The 25,576-nt window shown below is 39.5% G+C and overlaps 1 protein-coding gene across 3 annotated transcripts in view; it reads right to left on the bottom strand.

Annotated features, from left to right (window-relative positions):
- Window positions 1–25,576, bottom strand: part of Cntln (centlein) — a 271,988-nt gene that overhangs the window by 149,018 nt on the left and 97,394 nt on the right. For all 3 annotated transcript variants that reach the window (XR_007977034.1, XM_052176700.1, XM_052176701.1), the window contains exon 8: window positions 15,106–15,300. Coding sequence is in view for 2 of the 3 variants with exons in the window: in XM_052176700.1 (XP_052032660.1) it covers window positions 15,106–15,300 (195 nt within the window). In the remaining variant the exon portion in view is untranslated. The remainder of the gene's footprint in view (window positions 1–15,105; window positions 15,301–25,576) is intronic.

Here is a 25,576-nt window from a genome sequence, read left to right as displayed (position 1 = left end):
GCAGAAGGGTAGATTGACATTATCAACACACAGTGAAAGCATGTAGAGAGTACTACAGAGCAATCCACTGCTTTATACAATTGTTATATATCATTAACTACAGTGCATTATAAAAGTAAACTACTAAACACACTTACAAAAGAGTGCTTTAGGATAAATGAAATCAACATTAAAAGAGAGCTTACATGTATAAATTAAAAAGCAATTTAGTTTCAAATAAGGAGGTGTCAAACATGACTTCAAAGTATACTATACATGGTATCTTGTCCTAGTATGTTGAAAGTTCTTTGTTCTAACAATAACACTTTACCAAAGAAAGAAAAATACTAATGGTATTGTGAGAAAATGAGAAAAATAATAGAAATCATAATGAAATTAGAAAGATAAAGGCAAACAAAAGTAAAACAATATTTGACTATGGTGCAAGTCTGTCCCAGTTCCCTATGGCAATGCTTAGCAGCATTCTGAGCCCTAGGTTAAAGTCCTGTAGTCTGACTGGTTGGCAAAACAGATAGACAGACCAACAAAGCTGAGAATGACTGATACTGTTCTCTTTTGCTTTGCTTGATGATTGTATAATATAAATCTAGTACTGTTTTTTTTTAAAGAAAACAGAACTTTTTAATCTAGACATGATTCCTAATTACAAGTATAATTTCCCTTCCAAATTTGACATTTCTGTCCCACTCTGAGTTCTGAGAACAGTGATTCAGAACACTGGATGATTACTGGATTGACCAGCTGAGTATATAAAGAGAATGTGTATTTTTTCACATGTTCATTCTAAACTCACTCACTGAACTTGGAAAACCAGCCCCTGTAAAAGACAGTCGAAATTGAAGAGAAACAATCAGTTTTTCTTGTCCCTGTCCAGAGGGGCAGGAAGACAAGGGAAACAGTAACGTTTAGCACCTGCTGATTCACACACAAGAAGCCTAATTTTAAGAAAAGGGTTCCAGAGAAGAAAACAAACTGTGTTGATATTTTGCTAGAAGTGAATATAAACGATCCATGAGGTCTGATAGTGATCTGGACAAGCAATGCCTGTGAAAGCACCTCGGAGAGACAATTATGCAGAGCTCAATTTCCTAGCAGGTATGGAGAAGACCATGCACTTCATAGTAATTCATAGTAAACTATGAATTAATAGATATTTGCTCAAAGAGAAACTGCATGAAAAGTGGAAGTTTAAATACAATTTAACAAGTAAATAGAAGCTGTGGACACGCAGAGAAGGTCAGAGCTGACCCAGGGTAAGACACAGAGGCAGGGGAGTTCTGTAACAACAGGGCCATTAAAGCCAGGATCTGGCAGAGGAGACTTACAGGAGGCTATGGAGAGCCACAACCAGCAGCAAGGAAGACAGAAGGAATCTGAGGCGTGTTGAGTCTTAGGTAAGCACTGTTATTGAAGGTAGTGGTATAATTTTAAGAGAAAGATCAGGAATAGGAGAATACCCACAGAAGAAGAATACCATATAAACATACACAGAATATTTTCAGTAAAGTCAGAGGAGAAAAGATTCCAAACTTAGATAAAGACAGGCAAGTAAAGTAATCATACAGAAGTCAAACAATCAGACCCAAATATAAACTCCATACAGCATACAATAGTTAAAACACAGAATTAAGAAAGGATATAAACTGCTCAAGAGAGGACAAGTCACTCAAAAAGGCAGGTCCATCATAAAAATGCTAATATTAAACATTAGTGTTTTTACACAAATTTTGGAAAGATATATTACAAGTTCTAAAAGACCACAATTACCAGCCATAAATGTTAGTCATTAGGGAAATGCAAATCAAAACAACCCTGAGATTTCACCTTACACCAGTCAGAATGGCTAAGATTAAAAATTCAGGAGACAGCAGGTGTTGGAGAGGGTGTGGAGAAAGAGGAACACTCCTCCACTGCTGGTGGGGTTGCAAATTGGTACAGCCACTCTGGAAATCAGTCTGGCGGTTCCTCTGAAAACTGGGCACCTCACTTCCAGAAGAACCTGCTATACCACTCCTGGGCATATACCCAGAGGATTCCCCACCATGTAATAAGGATACATGCTCTACTATGTTCATAGCAGCCCTATTTATAATTGCCAGATGCTGGAAAGAACCCAGGTATCCCTCAACAGAAGAGTGGATGCAAAAAATGTGGTATATCTACACAATGGAGTACTATTCAGTCATTAGAAACAATGAATTCATGAAATTCTTAGGCAAATGGATGGAGCTAGAGAACATCATACTAAGTGAGGTAACCCAGACTCAAAAGGTGAATCATGGTATGCACTCACTAATAAGTGGATATTAACCTAGAAAACTGGAATACCCAAAACATAATCCACACATCAAACGAGGTACAAGAAGAAAGGAGGAGTGGCCCCTAGTTCTGGAAAGGCTCAGTGAAGCAGTATTCGGCAAAACCAGAAAGGGGAAGTGGGAAGGGGTGGGTGGGAGGACAGGTGGAGGGAAGGGGACTGATGGGACTTTCGGAGAGTGGGGGGCTAGAAAAGGGGAAATCATTTGAAATGTAAATAAAAAATATATCGAATAAAAAAAATGTTAGAATCCACAAATCTATTAAAGTTGAAGGAAAAACAACAACTTTCCATGACAAGAAAACAGCTATGCAGAGGATACTGGAAGGAGTGCTTCAGATTGAAGAGACAGATAAACTCCCCCATGAACTCATAGGTCTAAGAAGACACCACAAAAATCAGCAAAATGATTGAAATTAATACACATAAATAATAAGTAGGAATAAACATGTCCTCAATCCCCTAATACAAAGACACAAATAGACTGAATGGGAAATCAAAAGCCATCATTTTGCTGCCTGTGATAAACACTCTTCAACATCAGTGATAGACACTTGAGGTAAAAGAATGGGGAAAGGTATTCCAATTAAATATAACTAAGAAACAAACAGGATATCTCACAAAAAATTCACCAAAATTTATCAAAAGCGATAAAAAATCCACCAAAATGATATTACAATTCTAAATAGATACACATCAAACATACGTGCATCCAATTCCATACAACAAATACTTTAAATAACACCAACACAGATATAGCCTGTTATTTCAACACCTAATCTCAAGACAGCAAGCCTCAACAAGCACCCAGTATTCTACTGGACCACAACTGAATAAATATACAACAGGAACACAAACTCATGCAGACTAAACAATACATGACTAAATGATGAATGGATCCCTGAATAACACAAGAAGTACATAACACAAAATCCCTAAGCCTGAATAAAACCAAAAGCACAACACAAGGGCATCCATGGAACACAGGGACACAGTGCTGGCATCTGTGGAACACAGGGACACAGTGCTGGCATCTGTGGAACACAGGGACACAGTGCTGGCATCTGTGGAACACAGGGACACAGTGCTGACATCTCTGGAACACAGGGACACAGTGCTGGTATCTGTGGAACACAGGGACATAGTGCTAGCTTCTATGAAACACAGGGACACAGTGCTGGCATCTGTGGAACACAGGGACACAGTGCTGGCATCTGTGGAACACAGGGACACAGTGCTAGCTTCTATGAAACACAGGGACACAGTGCTGGCATCTGTGGAACACAGGGACACAGTGCTAGCTTCTATGAAACACAGGGACACAGTGCTGGCATCTGTGGAACACAGGGACACAGTGCTGGCATCTGTGGAACACAGGGACACAGTGCTAGCTTCTATGAAACACAGGGACACAGTGCTGGCATCTGTGGAACACAGGGACACAGTGCTAGCTTCTATGAAACACAGGGACACAGTGCTGGCATCTGTGGAACACAGGGACACAGTGCTGGCATCTCTGGAACACAGGGACACAGTGCTGGTATCTGTGGAATACAGGGACACAGTGCTAGCTTCTGTGGAACACAGGGACACAGTGCTGGCATCTGTGGAACACAGGGACACAGTGCTGGCATCTGTGGAACACAGGGACACAGTGCTGGCATCTGTGGAACACAGGGACACAGTGCTGGTATCTGTGGAACACAGGGACACAGTGCTGGCATCTGTGGAACACAGGGACACAGTGCTGGCTTCTGTGGAACACAGGGACACAGTGCTGGCATCTCTGGAACACAGGGACACAGTGCTGGCATCTGTGGAACACAGGGACACAGTGCTGGCATCTGTGGAATACAGGGACACAGTGCTGGCATCTGTGGAACACAGGGACACAGTGCTGGAATCTGTGGAACACAGGGACACAGTGCTGGCATCTGTGGAACACAGGGACACAGTGCTGGCATCTGTGGAACACAGGGACACAGTGCTGGAATCTGTGGAACACAGGGACACAGTGCTGGCTTCTGTGGAACACAGGGACACAGTGCTGGCTTCTGTGGAACACAGGGACACAGTGCTGGCATCTGTGGAACACAGGGACACAGTGCTGGCATCTGTGGAACACAGGGACACAGTGCTGGCATCTGTGGAACACAGGGACACAGTGCTGGAATCTGTGGAACACAGGGACACAGTGCTGGAATCTGTGGAACACAGGGACACAGTGCTGGAATCTGTGGAACACAGGGACACAGTGCTGGCATCTGTGGAACACAGGGACACAGTGCTGAGATCAACGTTCACAGTATGGTTAGTCAATTCTATCTAATACTGTGAGATCTGCCATGACCAAAAGCAACTCGTGGAGGAAAGGATTTATATTATGACCAAAGTAACTTGGGAAAGAAAGGGCTCATTCTATCTTACAGCTTACAGTCCATCATGAAGGGCAGTCAGGAACTCAAGGCAGGAACCTTGAAGCAGAAAATCAAGCAGAGATTGGAGAAGATTGGCCTTCCCTGTACACAGGCTCAGACTGCTTTCTTATACAACTGAGGACAGCCTGCCTAGGTACCCAGTGAGCTGCACCCTCTTACATCTATCATTAGCCAAGACCGTGCCCTATGGACTTCTCTTCCCAGAGGATCCTAGCCTATATCATGTTGACAAACAAATAAACAACAACAAAACCCCAACCAGCACAAATGTCAAGTGCCTGCATCTAAAAAAAATTGAGAGACTTCAAATTAAGAACTTAATGATACATTTTATAGTATTGGAAAAACAAGAAGGAGCCAAACTCCAAAGCAGTAAACAAATTGAAACTATGAAAATCATGGCAGAAATCAACTAAATATAAATGAAAATAACAATATAAAGAAACAATGAGACAAAAAGTTGTTTCTTTGGAAACTTAATCAAGCTTTAAAAACCCACAGTTAAATTAGCCAAAAGAAAGAGGAAAGATTCACATTACTACAATTATAAGTTTAAAGTGAGATACTGAAACAGGTATCAATACAAATCAAAAAAATCATATAATGAGACTATAAAATCCATATTTCAATATATTGGAAAATCTAAAAGCAATTGATTTATACCTAGTTGCATACACAAATTAAATCAGGATGAAATAATGTAAGAATGCATAACCAGGGACAAGACACAAACAATTATTAAAAGGCCACCAGCTAGCAAAAGCCCAGGGCCAGATGGATTTAATGAATAATTGTACCCTGACTTAAAGTATTAACTCAAACACACTCAGATTATTCCATAAAAAATAGGAAAGGAAGGAACACTTCAAAACTCCTTTTGTAAAGGCAGTATTACTTTAATTAAAGATTAAGATTAAGAGATCACCCATCATCATTAATTTGCTTCATTCCAAAAATATAGAGATAGTTCAACATACATGAACTATTATCCATTACACAAACAAAAGAAACCAATTAATCATCTCAATAAATGAATAAGAAAATGTCTGACAAAAATTCAACACTCTTTCTTAACATAACTCAAAGAGAGGTTATGAATGGAAAGAAGATAATGCAAAACAATAAAGTTCATATAACAATCCTATAGTAGGCACCATGCTAAAAGGAATTCCAACTAATCAAAAGAAAGAACATCTACTTTCTCTACTCTTAGCCCATACAAGGTTTAAAATCTTAGTTAAAACAGCAAGATAAAAAATAAAAGGGATATAAATAATAAAATAATTCAAAGTATTCTTGTTTGTAATTGATATTATTTCATACAAAGGAGACCCTAAAGACATCACCAGAAAAAAAAAAACTATAACTGATAAACATTTTTAACAAATGGCAGGTTACAAATTAACACAGGGAAATTACTGGCTTTCCTATATACCAATGATAAATATACTGGAAAAAAGTCAAGGAAACAATCCCACTCACAATAGCCACCCCACCACACATATACTATATGGAAATAATTACCAAAGAAATGAAAGATCTGCATTGCAAAGCTAAAATGCTGCAAAAGGAACTTTAGAAAGCCCCAAGAAGACAGAAGGACTGCTCATGCTCTGAGTAGAGAGGAGTAACAACTGTAAAATCTGCTGTCTATAAAAGCAGCTGACAGGTTAGATGCAATCCAAATCAAAATCCAGGGCTATTCTACACAGGCATAATAAAAACAATCCCAAAGCTTGTATGTAGCCTCAAAGAACTAAGGATAGGCAAAGTAAATCTGAACATACTAAGACTTAGTGAGGCTACCACACCTGACACTGGGAACACAAGGAAACTGGATGGCCAGTGGGATCTCAGGAGCTCCCAGTGCTTCAGTGTGGCAAAGCAAACTGAAAATCAAATGAAGAGGCAGCTGGAAGAATGGGAGAAAATCTTTAGCAACTATAAAGCCAGCAGGAGATTAGTGTCTACAATATACAAAAGGAGAAAAAGAAAAAGAAAAAAAAAGAAAGTAAAATATAAAGGACTTCTAAACATTTAAAAATATATTCAAAAATTCTTTGCTATTATTAGGGAAATGCAGGTTAAAACGAAAACTATTTTAAGCTATCTCATAGTCATTGGTAAAACAAATGAGAACAAATGCTAGCATAAATGTGGATATAGAGGAACCCTTATATATTGTTGCTGGAAGTCGTGGGATAGCCACATTCAATCTCAGTCTGGCAGTTTCTCAAAAAATTAGAAAGAGAAATATCATCTAAGCCACCTATAGCACTCTTAGGCATATGTACAAAGTACTTTACATCCTAATCAAGGGACACTCGCATCTCAGTTTTCAATGATAGGCTATTCATATTAGCTAGGAAATGGAATCAACCTAATGTCCATCAACTGATGAATGAATACTGTGGTAAATATATATGAGGGAATATTACTCAGTTATGAAAGTGAAATTAGAACATTTGTAGGTAAGTATATAGAATTAGAAGGAAAACATGCTAAGTGAAATCTCCCAGACTTCCAAAAACAAATATCACATATTTTCTGACTAATGTTGAACCCAGATTTTAATCTATTGTTTTGTGTATTGAACTTGGATTTCATGTGGAAGGAGAAACCTAGAACTGGCTACTGGGGGCAGATGCAACTAGTGATGGGAGATATAATTAACATGTACAATATAAGTAGAATGAGAGTAGAGAGGGAAATACTGGGGGCAGAATGGTTCAATAATTGAGGGGCTAGGGATGCAGAAATGTGGGGGCAGGGGAACTGTTAACCAAAATAAAGGGTGTATCACAATGTTTTATGGGAACCTTGATCTTGCAACCACAATAAAATTCAACTACAGAGATAATGGAATGCAGGTGCCTTTGAGGACAGGGAGGGAGCAAGGGAGGGAAAGCTGAGGGATAAAGGTTTAAGCATTGATGACCCCAGGGGTATGGGGAGGAGGAGTAAGGCTGGACTAAGCAGCACTAAGGATATGTTTTTAAAAGCTCCTGGACTGTTGAGGAACTTTCCCCCTGTGCCCATGTCCTCAAGGGGTTTCCCCAGTTACTTTTCTATTAGTTTCAGTGTGTCTGGTTTTACATGGAGGTCCTTGATCCACTTGGAGTTGAGTTTAGTACATGGAGAAAAGAATGGATCAATTCGCATTCTTCTGCCTGCTGACCTCCAGTTGAACCAGCACCATTTGTTGATAAGGCTATCTTTTTTCCACTGGATGTTTTCAGCTCCTTTGTCGAAGATCAAGTGACCATAGGTGTGTGGATTCATTTCTGGATCTTCAATTCTATTTCATTGGTCCACTTGTCTGTCACTGTGCCAATACCATGTAGTATTTAACACTATTGCTCTGTAGTTTTGCTTGAGGTCTGGGATACTGATTCCCCCAGAATTTTTTTTACTGGTGAGAATAGTTTTAGCTATTCTGGGTTTTTTGTTATTCCATATGAATTTGAGAATTGTTTTTTCTAACTCTGTGAAGAACTGAGTTGGGATTTTGATGGGGATTGCGTTGAATCTGTAGATTGCTTTTGGCAAGATAGCCATTTTAGCTATATTAATCTTGCCAATCCATGAGCATAGGAGATTTTTCATTTTCTGAGGTCTTCTTCGATTTCCTTCTTGAGAGACCTGAAGTTCTTGTCATATAGATCTTTCACTTGTTTGGTTAGAATAACACCAAGATACTTTATATTGTTTGTGGCTATTGTGAAGGGTGTCATTTCCCTAACTTCTTTCTCAGACTGCTTATCCTTTGAGTATAGGAAGGCAATTGATTTGCTTGAGCTGATTTTATAACAAGCCACTTTGCTGAAGTTGTTTATCAGCTGTAGGAGTTTTCTGGTAGAGGTTTTCAGGTCACTTAAGTAGACTATCATGTCATCTGCAAATAGTGATAATTTGACTTCTTCCTTTCCAATTTGTATCCCCTTGACCTCCTTATGTTGTCTAATTGCTCTAGCTAGAACTTCAAGTACTATATTGAAAAGATATGGAGAGAGAGGACAGCCTTGTCTGGTCCCTGATTTTAGTGGGATTGCTTCAAGTTTCTCTCCTTTTAGTTTGATGTTGGCTACTGGTTTGCTGTATATTGCTTTAACTATGTTTAGGTATGGGCCTTGAATTTCTGTTCTTTCCAACACTTTTAGCCTGAAAGGATGCTGAATTTTGTCAAATGTTTTTTCAGCATCTAATGAAATGACCATATGTTTTTTTTTCTTTGAGTTTGTTTATGTAGTGGATTGCTTTCATAGATTTCCTTATATTGAACCACCCCTGCATCCCTGGGATGAAGCCTACTTGATCATGGTGGATGATCATTTTGATATGTTCTTGGATTCGGTTGGCAAGAATTTTATTAAGTATTTTTTGCATCGATATTCATAAGGGAAATTGGCCTGAAGTTCTCTTTCTTTGTTGGATCTTTGTGTGGTTTTGGTATCAGCATAATTGTGGCTTCATAGAATGAGTTTGGTAGTGTTCCTTCTGTTTCTATTTTGTGGAATAGTTTGAAGAGTGTTGATGTTAGGTCTTCTATGAAGGCCTGATAGAATTCTGCACTGAAGCCATCTGGTCCCGTGCTTTTTTTGGTTTGGAGACTTTCTATGACCCTTTTTATTTCTTCAGGGGTTATGGGACTGTTTAGATGATCTATTTGATCCTGATTTAATTTTGGTGTCTGATATCTGTCTAGGAAACTGTCCATTTCCTCCAGATTCTTCAGTTGCTCTAAGATCAAGAATTGAAAAATGGGACCTCAAAAAATTACAAAGTTTCTGTAAGGCAAAGGACACTGTCAAAAGGACAAAACGGCAACCAACAAATTGGGAAAAGATTTTCACCAACCCTACATCTGATAGAAGGCTAATATCCAATATATACAAAGAACTCAAGAAATTAGACCCCAGGGAACCAAATAACCCTATTAAAAATGGAGTACAGTTCTAAACAAAGAATTTTCACATGAAGAAATTTGGATGGCCGAGAAGCACCTTAAGAAATGCTCAACATCATTAGTCAGTTGGGAAATGCCAATCAAAACATCCTTGAGATTTCACCTTACACCAGTCAGAATGGCTAAGGTTAAAAACTCAGGAGACAGCAGGTGTTGGCGAGGATGTGGAGAAAGAGGAACACTCCTCCACTGCTGGTGGGGCTGTAAGATGGTACAACCACCTTGGAAATCAGTCTGGCGTTTCCTCAGAAAACTGGACATGAAACTTCTGGAGAACTCTGCTATACCTCTCCTGGGAATATACCCAAAGGATTCCCTGGCATGCAATAAAGGCACATGCTCCACTAGGTTCATAGCAGCCTTATTTATCATAGCCAGAAGCTGGAAAGAACCCAGATATCCCTCAATGGATGAATGGATACAGAAAATGTGGTATATTTACACAATGGAATACTACTCAGCAATTAAAAACAATGAATTCACAAAATTTTTAAGCAAATGGTTGGATCTGCAAAATTTCATCCTACATGAGGTAACCCAATCACAAAAGAATACACATGAAATGCAATCACTAATAAGCAGATATTAACTAGCCCAGAAGCTCTAAATACCCAAGGCACAAGTAGTATAACAAATGACTCCCATGGAGAAGTAAGGAGAGGGTCCTGATCCTGGAAAGGCTTGATCTAGCATTGGAGGGGAGTATCAGGACAGGGAAAAAGGAGAGAAGTGATTGGAGAATCAGTGGAGAGAAGGAGGTTTATGGGACATATGGGGAGGGGGGAACTGGGAAAGGGAAAGTCATTTGGAATGTAAACAAAGAATATAGAAAATAAAAATATATAATAAAAAAGCTCATGGACAACCACTGGTTTGGAAGCTAATTTTAAAATATCATTAAGAAAATGGAGTGCTAACACTTGCTCTTCATGGGTTGACAATGCTGTCCTAATAAGACATAGATTGTTAAATGAATGTGTCAATGCCAGATACAGTATACTGCCCTAAGATTTATTGGTCAGGGAGACCACAAAAAGAACCAAAATCCATTGTTATATCTTTCCATCAAAACAAGATAGTAAGACCCAATCCTGAAGATATCATGCCCTTTGGTTGCAGGACATGGAAACCCAATCTGGAACTGACCACGAATCTCTACTAGCTGGACAGCAATCAGGGCTGGACATTGTTATGCAGGCTGCTAGCAGAAGGAAAGCCACTACCAGTCTGACCAAGCTTTGGCCCTGCATGCTACAACCCCAGTCTACCAGGCAAGACTACATCCGCATGGCAGTCATGAATGGATTAGATTTGAGCTGTTTTTCATATAAAGTATTTCATGTCAGGAACAGTAAATCTGTCAAAAGCCCATGTCTGAGGAGGTAAAAGGTCCCCAAAGGAAGCTAATGTTTGTCTAACTGCTCATATTGCTACACTGATTTCCAAATACCTACTTGTATTCAATAGATTTATGCTATTCTCACAGGGTATAAAAGGGTTTTTTTTTTTTGTTTGTTTGTTTCTCTTTTTATCTTACAGTAGGTAGGAAGACTTGCAGCTGGTCAGAGTATGGGATTAACTGACCTTGAGTGCTCAGCTGTAGAGGGTTATTCATATCACCCTTCTCCCTCCCAAGGTTTAGGGAATATGGAAGCACAGTGGGCAGAGAAGCCACCTGAGTCAGGGGATGTCATGAGAGGTATGACATGATGCCTTCTGGACATGACAAAACTATTGCGTATGAACTTGGAGCAGCTCTAGTTACCTGTACAAGACTTGCACAAGATCAGCCTAGTCAAGATTCCAGAATGAATGGAGGCTGTGCACCCAAGCCCCACTCCTAGCATAGACACTGTCAGTTGATGGCTGCTATGGGAGGTCTACCCATTTTTCTCTGGAAACATGACTGGTGACAGGTAGACACATTAAATTATGCTATTATATAAAATTAAAAAAAAACACTAAGTGTGATGTCATCTTGAAGAATAACTAAAAGGCTATGACATAAATACTATTAATATCAGTATTTATTTAGAAGGAACTTGGCTTTAAGATACACAAAGTTTGTTCGTGTGTGGCAATGTCTAGTTAGTCTGCAGGTCCCTTCTCAGGCATGAAGTCTGACCAAGATATGGCTAAGAAATTGTGGGCAAACTGCAGGTAGGAGATTATGTCTGGGAGGAAGGACAGGTAAAAGACTCTAAGGGCAGAGACATGCCAAAGGAGAAACTCAGACAAAAGGCTCCAAAAGGCTATATGCTCAAGTTCTGCTTGCACAGATATCTTTAGTACTTAGCAAAACAATATATGAACAGTAATAGAAAATTGAAAGAAATGTTCACTCTGCAGTGAACCCATACTCTTGTGTCTCTGTCTACCACTGCATGTACCATCCTAGGTCTCTGTTGCTGTGCTGCTCATGGCATTCATACAACATACAGAATCTGTAGAAAATCAAATGACCAAGTCAATGCAATATCAGGAAAGGCTGCCACTAATATGATTCAAGTATAATATAACACACATTTTGGCAAACATTTATGAGACATTAGACACCCTTGCTACATTATTAGTTAAGTTAGAATCTCAACTAGTCATGACCTGAATCTTGACATCAACTAGTCATGAATCTGCTCTTCAATATCCACAAAATTCACCACAATAATCACTAATTTGCCCTTGGCTATCTATAGGGCATTCATTCCAAATTCCCTTAAAATCTACAAATGCTAAAGACCCTAATTAGACAAATCAAATTATTTGCAGATAACCTTTGCTTATTTTCCTATATGTTTAAGTCATTTCTACATACTATACCTGATGTAATAAGTACTGCATAAAGAATTATTACATTGTTTTGTTTAGAGAATAATTGCACAAATAATAACCTGTATAATATGTTCAGGTTATTTATTTAAGAATATTAAAATTGCAATTTATTTAAGAATATTAAAGTAAGTGATTGTCAAGCCTAAAGTTACTGAGAGTGAGCTGTGGGAGATGAGTGATGACCGAGTGTCTTCATTTCTTCTCTTCTCTCTGCAGTATATTCCCTGACAAAGCAAACAGGGTCATTTCAGCTCAGGTCAGGGAAGTCAAGGCATCAGAAGCTTGCAGTAGTTGGCCACACTGCAGTCTGGAAGTACACAATAATGAATATTTGTGTGCCCAGCTTACATAGTCTTTTTTGTGCAGTAAGAACAGAGAATTCACAACAGAGGAACCTTGAATGGCTGAGAAGCACTTAAATAAATGTTCAAAGTCCTTTATGATCAGGGAAATGCAAATCAAAACAACCCTGAGATTCCACCTTACACAAATCAGAATGGCTAAGATCAAAACCTCAGGAGGTAGCAGTTGCTGGTGAGGATATGGAGAAAGAGGAACACTCCTCCATTGCTGGTGGGACTGCAAACTGGTACAACCACTCTGGAAATCAATTTGGAGGTTCCTCAGAAAGCTGGAAATAGATCTTCCTGAAGACCCAGCTAGGGGTCTTCACTTTTGGGAATATACTCAAAAGATACCCCACATTGCCACAGAGGTATGTGTTCCACTATGTTCATAGCGGCCTTGTTTGTGATAGCCAGAAGTTGGAAACAACCCAGATGTCCCCAAGAGATTGGATACAGAAAATGTGGTTCATTTACACAATGGAATACTACTCAGCTATTAATAATAAGAACATCCTGAGTTTTTCAGGCAAATGGATGGAACTAGAAAATATGATGCTGAGTGGGGTAACTTAGACACAAAAGGACATGCATGGTATGTTCTCACTAATAAGTAAATATTAGCCAAAAAAGTGTAGAATACCCAGAATGCAATCCACAGAACTCAAGAAGGTTAACAAGCCGAAGGGCCCAAGTGAGGACTCCTCAATCAATCCTACTTGAAAGGGAGAAGAAAGTAATCACAGGAGTGAGGAAAGAGGGGAGAAACATGGGATGGAAAGGGGCCAGGGAGGGGAAGAGGGAACATGATCAGGTATTGGGTGGGAGAAGCAGGACTGAAGCTCTGAGGGCCAGCAGAAAGGATGGAAACAGGCAACCTTGGGAGGTAGGAGGTGGGGGAGCCCTCCAGAATATACCGGACACCTGGTGAGAGATTCTCAGGACTCAAAGGGAGGGACCTTAGATAAGATACTCTACAGTGAGGGAACTTGTAGAGTCCACTTCCAGTATAAAGATAAGGCATCACGTGGAGGGATGGGGTTGCCATTGCACAGTCAAAAACTGTGACCCAGAATTTTTCCTGTCTAAAAGAATTGTGAGTACAAAAATGGAGAGAAGCCTGAAGAAAAGAAGGACCAGTGACAGGCCCAAAGTGGGATCCATCTCAAAGGGAGGCCCCTAGGCTTGACACTATTACTGATGCTATGGTGTGCTTACAAACTGTCTATTATGACGGCCCTCCGAAAGGCCCAACAAGCTACAGAAAGAGTCAGATGCAGATATTTGCATCCAAGCAATGGACAGAAGCTGCTGACCCCTGTTGTTGAATTAGGGAAAGGCTGGAAGAGGCTGAGGAAGAGCGAGACCCTATAGGAAGACTAGCAGTCTCATCTAACCTGGACCCTTGAGATTTCTCAGACACGGAGCCATCAATCAGACCGTATGATATGAGGCCCCTCCCAGCACACATACAGTAGAGGACTCTCTGGTCTGGTCTCAGTGAGAGAAGATGCACCTAACCATTGTGATACCCGAGGCCCCAGGGAGTGGGGAGGTCTGGTGAGATAGAGGTGGGTGGTGGGGAAGGGGGACGAGGTATGGGATGTGAAACAGTCCGAGGGTGGACTTGGAGGGGGATAAAGTCTGGACTGTAAAAAAGAGAATAATAATAAAAATAGAACCAAAGCCCAAGGAATAATTCGACCCCCTTTAATGCACATCTCCCCACCTCAATTAACCTACTCAATAGAATCTTCATGGGCATGCCCAGAGGCTAAACAATGAACACTAACCCAAAAGCACATGGAAAGCACAGAAATCTGACCTCTGATCCCTAAAACCCAAAGACAAGTCAGGCACCATGGCATTAACCTGTAACCACAGTTCTGGGACAGCAGAGACAGGCAGACCACAGGGTCTGGTCCAGGCTATCCTGGTGAACATGGCATTCACTGACTCTCTGCCTCTAAAAGCAAGGTGGAGAGTGACAGAGGACAGTTAACGTCAACCACACATATAAACATAAATATACAGGTGCATAACACACAAATACACATGCGAGCGCGCACACACACACACACAAGACATCTATAATTAATATCTTCTGTGGTTCTACATGCATTTCCTTTTTAATATGTACCATCTACAACATTCATGTTCACAAATAAAAACATAAAATATTAATGGGTAACGTTTTAGGAAATCTCTCACCTTTCCTGAGTGGTTTGAATCACTCTCATGGGGTGATAAAGAGGGTGTTCCTTGTGATTCCTGAAGTTTTTCTTTTAATTTTACATTTTCTTGTTCTTTTTGAAACAGTTGGTCCTGAAGATTAACAACACTTTGCCGGAGCATAGCTTCATTTGATTTTGTAGTTTCAAAACAAATATGTAATTCATTATAAAGCTGTTGAAAAAAGCAAAAATTATAAAATCAGTAAGGCAAGTGTATGCATATATATTTACATGTATATGAACTATATATGGACATATACCTGCCCTTAAGTTATATTAATAGCCCAAAACCAGACACAATGTATAAGCAATATAGTTAGATATCAACATAAAACTATATCTGACATTCAAAAGATAAAATGTGATATTGGCCAGGATAACTCATAAGAAGAGAATTATGTAAAAAAGAAAAGATTCTAAGCTATGTATACTCACTTAAAGGGCTTCATATAAATAAAAATAGCCTTGAATAAGCAATGGCAATCCTACTACAATGACCAAATTTTTCTAAATTTCTTCAAAGTTCACAGTAATTGTGAAAATTTCTGTAATTTGTTAGAAAAAGACACAGATGCATACTGCATATTTCATTGGGAATTCTCTAAGATTAACTGATTTTTTTCATTTAGTATAAAGTAGTGTCCACTTCAGGCAGACAAAAATTCACAAGAATGTAAGTTTTAATTCATCTATATGGTAAATATTACTATACATTTCTGGATATGTGATAAATTAAATTTCTAACACTTAAAATGTAAAGAAAGGCATTTGCATCCACTTTTCTTAAAGTTTTTTAACATAATATTTTGTGACAATATAACCTCTGTAATCTTCTAAAATAGAATTAATCAAAACATTTGGGGTTTTGTAAATGATATCTAATATTATATATATTTAACTAATTCATATCACTTTATAGCAGAAGCTAGGCAATTTTTACAAAATAAATATTAATAAAGAATTTCAACATATAAATTTATGCTTCTCTTTGCCACTGTCTTTATACAGGGGTATATGTTGATGACCTTTTTTCATGGCTAATGCTATCAGACACTCTATGAAGAAAGTAAGAATTTTGACAGCTCACAGAATTTTGACAATCAAAGGGTCAGTATGGGCCCAATAATCACCTATGTTACAAATACTCTCATGACTGGGTAAGAGCAAGCTCTAGAGAGTAGAGCCAGGGTGTGGGGAGACGGTTGGGGTGAGGAGAGAGCAGGATGTACCTTACTCTAAAGTGTCACCTCTTGAGCTCCTCTTTCATACACTCAAGGCTCTAGTCACCCAGGAAAACGCCCTCTGTTTTAAGCTCCTTCTGTTTCCTATGGCCTCATATTCTTGCTTCCTTCTGTCTCTTCTGACATCATATTCTTGCTTCATCACACAGAAGAGCAAAAATACTGTTCTGCTGTTCTCATTAAGGTTGCTTAGTTGCACTCAGAAGTTCCCCAGGTGTAGCTGGCCTGACAGGGTGGATAACTCTAGAGAGTGGAGCAAACTGTGTGTTGTGGTGAATACTACTTCAGAGCAATGAAAACAAACAAACAAACAAAAAACTGAAAAACATATCTTGACCAGCATGCTTCTAGGAACTTGGAAAATTCTTTTCTTGGATATTATTCTATAAACACATCTGTTGCTTAACTGCTCTTGTTTGATTGCCACTGGTCAAGTACATTTCCTAGCAGGAAGACTACTCAGTAACTTAAACAAGAAACTGGAAATAACCTAGGTTGAATAGTTCGGGGAGCATTTGGGAGCAGTATGGAAACCTAGTGCTGTGGAAATTCCCTGGAATCTATGAAGGTGGCCTTACTGAAAACTACTAGTCAGAGAGGATATAGAGTCTGAACTAGCCATCTTTTATAGCCAGGCAAGGCTTGCAGTGGTGGGACTGGGTTACATGGTTGTTGTTGAGTTGAGTTGTTGAGTATCCAGTTGTTACTGGTTGAGTTGTTGGCTAAGGGAGTGTCATGGAGATCCCTAAAAACCCAAGAAGATGCTGGCACAGAGATGCACTCTGTAAACAGACAGTGAGGTCCCATTGCAGAGGACAGCAGCTCATTTGAAGGAAGAGAGGTTGAGCTAGTGCCTTCATCCCTGCATTCTAGTATCTTTGGTATGGGAAGGTACTCTGTAGAGTACTGGGAAAAGAAACCTGAACACCAACTCAGCCATAAAACCTTCAACCAACAACCTGTCCTGCCTGACACTACCTGGATGGCCAGGGACCAGAGACTGGATATACTAGAGACCTAGGGTACAACTAAACACAACAGGTTTAAAAGATCAATTATGTGATTCCTAATGATATCCTGCTATGCTTGTATAGCAGTGCCTTTTCCTAGTTGTCATCAGAGATGCTTCCTCCAGCAGCAGATAGAATCAGGTGCCAGACACTGCACAAAGGAAAAAAGATGCTCAGTTGGAGGTCTCCATTTTAGCACTCTCCTTGGAGTTCAGGGAAACCATGGAAGTAGGGGAGAATGATTATAGGAGTTAGAGGGGATGGAGGACATCAGGAGAACATGGCACACTGAATCAATTCAGCAGGGCTCACATGGGCTCACAGAGGCTGAAGCAGCACGCATGGGCCCTGCATGGCTCTGTACCAGGTCCTCTACACATGCATATATGTTATAGCTGATAGCTTGGTGTTTCTGTGAGAGACCTAACAATGGAAGCAGGTGGGTTTCTGACATCTTTGCCTACTTTTGGGGCCTTTTTTTTTCTCCTACTGGGTTGCACTATCCAGCCTGTATATCTTTTTTCCAATTTGGCTGTCATGCCTTGGAGGACTGCTTTTTCTGAGGGGAAATAGCGGGGAAGTAGTTCTTGGTAATAGGGGAGGTGGCAAGAGTAGAGAGGAAGGAAGCTGTGGTCTGGTATATATGAAAGAAGAATCTACTTTCAATAATAAATAAGTAAATAAAAAGGGTAGAGGATGCAGCGAGAGCTCTCTATTCACATTTAATTCCAGGCACTAATCCACCAGCACACAGGAGGAAATAGTTTAAGTCTATCTTTATGATAGACTTTCAATGATGACGCATCAGGGCATAGAGTGTTTATTTCCATAGAAGATCTTGCAAAAAGTTTAAATATTCCAGCTGCATGAAGTCAAAATTCCTTGCAGCTCTTTTTAGAAGAGCCTTTGTTGTTTTTATTGTTGTTGTTGTTGTTACTACAACATATTTATTTCTGCTAATGGTCCAAAACCTTCTTGGGATTAAATATTTTGGCATAATTCTGGCATAAAAAGAAAACATGGACAACAGTTCTTTGCTTTCTGGAATAAGACAGCAGTATAACAATTTTCTCTGTGCTATATCATCATTGATGATAATAAGGAACCAGAGTAAAAAGAAAGCATTCACCAAGGAGAAAAGGATGAACAGCAGAAACTAAGAGAGTAGTTGCAGGACAGCTAAAGACCATGGACAGAGAGAAAGGCAATGGTGGAGTCCACAACCTCAATGCCAGCTGGGGTAAAGGGACGAGGAGACGTAGGGATGGACAGCGGGTAAAGAGAGCAGAGGGGAGATGCTGAAAGGGCTGGACCCAGATGAAGGAAGGATACAAAGCTATAACCACAGGATAGCAGGGCTAACAGGCTCTGCCAGTCACACTTCTCAAAGGTTTCAAATCCAGTGAAGAGATGTGGTTTGGCAGAGGCAAATTAACACTGGAGATGAAACCCATTGTGTCTATCCTGTCTTAGAGTTACAGCCATGTTTCATTGTGAGAGGGACCTATTGTGTAAGACAGAACTTTCCTAGAAACCTGGAAAACGGATCAGTCATCATGGACAGAGTCAGTGTCTCAGTGAGGATGGCCCAAAGGGCAGTACCACAGAGGAGGAGCACAGAGAAACTGAAAGTTTGAACACCAAAAGAACAGCCCAATTAAAACCTGGGGTATAGAACTAAAAAGAGAGGTTTCAAGTTAAAGAACAAAATGCTGAAAAACAAAGAAATATCAACATTTCTTTGCAAACTACAACTAATTTGAGAGTTCTTACCCTAGTCAGAATGGCTAGGATTAATGACCGCAGATGCCGGCAAGGAGGCAAGAAAGGAGAAGCACTTAACTTATTTCTGGAAGGAGTACAAACCTATACAGCCACTTGGTGTAAGTGAGGCAGTTCCTCGGGAACTGGACTAGCTCTATCTTAGAATCCATCTGTGCCACTCTTGAGCACACACCCAAAGGACTCTGCATCCTAGTACAGACATGTTTGCTCATCCAAGTTCACTCCTACTCTCTGCTCATAATAACCAGAAGCTGAAAACAGCCTCAATCTCTATCAACTGACAAATGGATATTGAAAATGTGGTAGGTACATTTATACAATGGAATATTATTCGGCTCTTAAGAAAAATATAAAAAGTTTCACGTAAATAATGGAGCTATAAACAGTCACCCTGAGAGAGTTAACAACAGACTCAGAGTGAAAGCCACTGCATGATTTCTGTTATAGGTGTGGATGAAAACTTTTAACCTTAGACATATGTGCTTTGTTTTGAATATTCACAGAGTTTAGGTAGCTTAGAAGGGACTGGGAGAGATTGTAGAAGTGATTTTTCCAAAGAAATAGAAACAGAATATACCAATAGACAAAGAGGAAACTATAACAGGAAGAATAAATGAAAAGTAGAACAGGAGAGTAAAGAAAGAAATGAGGGAGGGATAACAAAAATGAAGGTCTCTTGAAAATCAATATGAAAACCTCCTCTATTCCAAACCTATTCTAAAATATATAAAAGGAATTTGAATGAATTTACCATAAAATGAGGAGAGAATGCCCTAACTATGCCCTATATGTGCCAAATAAAGTCTTCAGGTCCAGAACAAGTTCCATATTGTTGAATAATTGGCCAAAGGGGTTCTATAGCTACCTCTCCCCCGCCCCCCCCACCACTAGTTATTACATACCATTGCTGCCATTTACCCTCCACAACCTGACAGTGAGGCCCTATTGCTGAAGAGAACAAATATCTAGGTCATCATATTTGAAAAAGTCAAGTTGGTGCCTAACTAGAAGCTTCACCCCCACTAACCAGTGTTCATAGTGCTACAAGGTACAGTGAACACTATCTAAGGAAAAAGCATCAATCTCACCAGCTACAAATTCTGTGACCCAGAATACCAACTTACCTGCATGGTCCACTGAAGCAATAGTGGCACAAAGGGCACAGCAGTAACCAAGCACTGTATGTATGTATGTGTGTGTGTACGTATGTATGTATGTATGCATGTATGTATGTATGTATGTATATATGTATGTATTCATTAGATGTAAAGCCCACTCCATGAGCTATAACCAACACCTGATGTTGTTAATGAGGCCAAGAACCTGAGACTACATAGGTCAAGTGCTAGAGGAAAAAGCTGTTATTCTACCAAATGAGCATAATAATTATATAAACGTTGTGACGTATTGTTTTACTCATAGATCAGTGTAACACTCAACCCTCATCAAAAAAGCTTCTTCTTTGTACAGAGCCATATTGGGGCAGTCTTGCACTTGGTCAGAGTTTGACTTTGGTCAAGGTTAACTTCTCCCAGTTAGCCAGGATCCTGCTCCACCTAGGGTGGAGCGCTCGTAGTAAAGGTTAAGTTCATTGTTCCTCCAGGTATAGGGATTCCTGAATTAAACAGGTGACCCACCCAGCTGCCGGAGCAGTCAAGACGAAGACCTCCAAGAGAAGCTAGACAACTTCCACCGGAACTCAGCCTGGAGTCTGGGGGGAGGGTTTGCCCAAACTGTTAAAAGGTCCGGCGCCATTAAAGTTTACGGCTTTGATCAGTGAACATTGACTTGGCCGCACGTTCCTTTCGCTTCTCTTCCCTATGACCCCAAAATTCTCTCAACAGGTAACCCGGTTTACATGTGGCTGCGGGCAGCTACATATTGGCGCCTGAACGTGGGAAGACCTGGCACGAGAGAATTTCTTGAGGTAGCCCTATCCAGCGAAGCTTCGCGGAAAAGGTGAAAATTAATGGTATCCGCACGGTAAGCAACATAGAAGTCAAAACTAGCGCTAGTGAATTCGTGTCTATTGTTGTGAGTGCAGGAATGGATACAGTTTTTCAAGCATACTGTGTGGACCCAGCGCAGGACTGCTTGGGCTGATAAGATAGGGAAATATGGGGAAGGAATTTGGTAGGCATTTGCCCAAAGCTCGTAAGAGCTGATTTCGGCGAAAAGAAAGGGGTTTTTAAAAATAGGCATATGTCCACAGCTTCTAAGAGCTGTTTAAAGAGGAAAATGGATGCAATTGCTTAACAAGCACGCTTAACTTTCTGTGTATCTTTCCGTGTTTGTCCCGGTGCACCGACCGACTGTCTATGTGTATGTTTATGTCCTCTCTGTGTCTTTGTGTGAATGACTGTTTCATGTTAAAAAGAAAAAATTGGTAAAGATTACATCTGCTGGTAACCTCTTGAGCTAGCCACAGTTTGTGTGGGGATTGATTCAAAGCCACGCCGCGACAGCGCAGCTCACTCAAGAGGCAAGCGTGGCTGGGGAAAAAGCCGCTCTTAAAAGCCCAGAAACCTCGAGATTTGGGAAGACCTTGGTTTGGCTTGTGAAATTCATGTAGTCGCTTTATACTTGCTTCTAATTGGTTTTAATGATATAAGGCTTTACATTTCTTGACTAAAGAGTTATAAATTAATTGGTTATTATGTAAAAGGTATAGTGTTATTAAGAAAAGGTTAGTTTAAAACTGGTGATTCAGTGTTAGAGCTATCTTAACTAACTACACGTGGCCTAACGCCACTCATGCCTTGTTCTTGTTTATAATTGGATTTAAAGGTATATTTTGCATGACTTGACTATAGAGTATTGGCTTAAGTCACTGGACATGATTTAAAAGGTATAATGTTATTAACAAATGTTAGGTGAAAGCTGGTAGTTTAGGGTAGTCGCCATTTTTAAACAAACACGTGGCATGACGATTAAGGCTGGTAGTTTAGGGTAGTCGCCATTTTGAACACCACGTGGCATGACGCAATCCAGGAAATACAAGCCTTTGGGACGCTCCTAAATTGGCATGGTGTTTCATGTGAATCTTGGCCTGGAGATTAGACTTAATGAAGATTAAGATTTAAAATATTGTCTCTTTAATAAGTTACACTGTTATACACTTGAACATAAGAACTGGCATACAAACCTTGTGCTGTAAATATGTGTTTGCCATTAATTTTAAAGAAAATAGATTGTTTAAAATTGAGATTTGCTTCCAAAATTGCAATTGTGCTCTAATATTGCAAGAAAACATTGAGTTACAATAAAAATCAGTGTATCATTGGCTACAGTTTTTAGTTTGCAGGCTCGTAATTGTTAACATTTTGTAATTAAGATAATTTTGAGAGTGATACAGCTATGGGTTTTAGAGGCCCATTGCCTCTTTTCCACAAGTTTATAGGCTACAATGGTAGGAGCAAAATTTAACCCTCCAAGATTAAAAAGGAGATCTCTGTAGAAATGTATTTGATATCAAGTAGGTTCCTTTGACCATGAAATTACAGGTTTCTTTTGTTTAATCCTGTCTTAGTTAAAAGGCTCAGGTCTAGTCCTTGCCAAGGACTAAAGGTGGATCCTAGGGCAGATAAAAAAAAAATGTATTTTGTCTCTGTTTCAATACTAGAAGTTAAGATCTTAAAATTTTCAGTGTATAATGTTCATAGAATGTTTGTTACAGGCCCTTGCTCCTATAGACTTTTAGAATTTTTAGGTAAATGGCTTTCAAAGGTTGTTAAGATATATTAATTGGCTTTATCTTATATTTACCTCATTTTAAGCTTGCCACAGAAGGTCTTAAACCTCTGTTTTCAAGGTAGGAAACGTTTGTTCCTTGCTTCAAGCAACAATCAAATTTATTATTAATGGTTGGTCTATTACATGGCAAGCATTTTTAGGCAAAATTAATAATTGTTATCCAAAAGATAATTTGTACTATCAGATCACATGTTTATTCCTTTAAGTTTCTCCCTGCTTCAACACAGATACCTGAATTGGGTGCTATAGCAGCTATTTTTAAGATGTTAAAGGTCAAGCTTTTAATAATAGTAGATATACATAGCTCATGGTTTATAATTGCTTAAAATTGGTCCATTTTTAATACTGCTAATTCTTAATTTCTACAGTTTATACAAATGTGATTCAAATTTCTAAGAACAAAGGATATGTTCTCTAAATGACTGTCCTTTAGGTATTTGAAATAATTTTATATTTTGTGCACATCAAATTATAAAGATTTGTTCTTGATGTCCTCAATTTCTACCTCTACCACGTAATGGTGTTAATCCTAGAGGACTTAGTTATTACAGATAAATGATATTCATATTTCTAATTTAAAAGATTAAAAAAATATGTACATGTGACTAATGATTCATTTTTAGGCTGTCTAGTTGCAACTGCTCTAACAGAAAAAGCAACTATATTTTATATAATTACATAGTTATTGCCTATGTTATGGTTTATACTTTGTGTTCCAACTTAAATTAATAAAACAATATCTTCTTGGAAGAAAGAAGAGAGGGGAAATTGTGTCCCTGTGCATATAATTTAAATTATGCTTGCATGTTTTTAAGAAAATTTTAAAATTTAGATGCCAAGAAACTCCTTGCTAAATGTATATGACATCTTATAATTAGACATATTGATGTCTAGGTGAAATGAAGGAATTCACTTACTAACATATGCCATGATCCTGATTTAATATTGGGGGAGAAGGCATGTCCTCTGTTTTTTCCACAGAATGCTGCAGAAGATATGCTGACTGTGTGCTTGCTGAATGCCCAGACCATGGTAACATAAGAGCTATATTGGGTATATGTTCTTGACTTACCTCAATTGTTAAATGTCCCAGGTTAGATAAATTGCCTAGCTTCAAGCTTTTAGACTTTGTGGGACAGAACATGGAGACTGTTAAGCTAGCTTAGGAAAAATTAATCTAAAGAAGAGTTAAAATGACTCTTCTCCTTATTGTGTTCAGCTGACTTAACCATAGACTAGTCTAGAAATAATTCCAATATTGAAGATTCCAATTTTGAAGATGGCTAACAATCTTCAGCCAGCTGTGTTAATTTAACATATAGTCTCCACTTTTCCTGAGAAGTAACAGCATATCTCTTGATACACAAGGCTACCTCTCCCATCTCAGAGGCCAAGCCTTGGGTCCTTAAAGTTGTTAATTTACAACTGAATTGGATACTTCTGGGACAAGTTAATCCTATTCCACCTTTAACTCTTGACCTTGTCTGTTAAGCAGACTGGCTGTCTCCACCCAGGCTCACCTGGATGGAGAGATTACATGTCTGTTAAAGACACTTGCAGACCCCCCTGGCTTCAAAACTTACACAAGTGGATCTCCAAAGAGGGAGCCACATAGAACTCAGATCTATGTGTGTTTGTTTATGAACAAACATGGGTACCAGCGAGACGTGCGAGGCAAAGCACTGCATGGGGAGGTGAATTTCTGCTTCTGAGTCCCCAGGAAGTACACCTAATTGCATAGGGGTTAACGTCGAGAGGCTGTCCTTAAAATAATAAGGGAGCCTATTACCCCTCCTCTGAAAAAGACGTTATACAATATTTAAGAGGAATTACGGTCAATGCTTCCCCTCCTGGTTAAGGCCTGCCTTCTTATGAAGGATATTTATCCACTTGTTTTCTACCTCCTCGTGTTCAAATTAATAAAAAAAGGGAGGACATGTACAGAGCCATATTGGGGCAGTCTTGCACTTGGTCAGAGTTTGACTTTGGTCAAGGTTAACTTCTCCCAGTTAGCCAGGATCCTGCTCCACCTAGGGTGGAGCGCTCGTAGTAAAGGTTAAGTTCATTGTTCCTCCAGGTATAGGGATTCCTGAATTAAACAGGTGACCCACCCAGCTGCCGGAGCAGTCAAGACGAAGACCTCCAAGAGAAGCTAGACAACTTCCACCGGAACTCAGCCTGGAGTCTGGGGGGAGGGTTTGCCCAAACTGTTAAAAGGTCCGGCGCCATTAAAGTTTACGGCTTTGATCAGTGAACATTGACTTGGCCGCACGTTCTTTTCGCTTCTCTTCCCTATGACCCCAAAATTCTCTCAACAGGTAACCCGGTTTACATGTGGCTGCGGGCAGCTACACTTCTTGCAGTAGATAATAATTAACACAGAGACCCACAAATACACAATATACATACAATGAGAGATCTTAGAGCATTCAGCTCTTTATATCTGTTCCACATCCATCCCTTAATGTTTCAGGAAGAGAAGAAAGAGCCAGAAGGTGTGGATGACTCTAAGGAAACAGTATCCTATAGACACAACAGTGCCAATGTGCATATGAATATATAGCGATGTATTTATAAGACCTGCACAAATTCAAGTCAGAGAAAAATCCCTGCATAGATAAGGGGAAGTGACACAAAGTCTCACTCCTAAGCAATAAGC

Source organism: Apodemus sylvaticus, chromosome 3 (genome assembly GCF_947179515.1).
Source record: "Apodemus sylvaticus chromosome 3, mApoSyl1.1, whole genome shotgun sequence".
NCBI lineage: Eukaryota > Metazoa > Chordata > Mammalia > Rodentia > Muridae > Apodemus > Apodemus sylvaticus.
The sequence above is the reverse complement of the archived record's forward strand: the minus strand, read 5'-3'. Positions and strand labels throughout refer to the sequence as shown.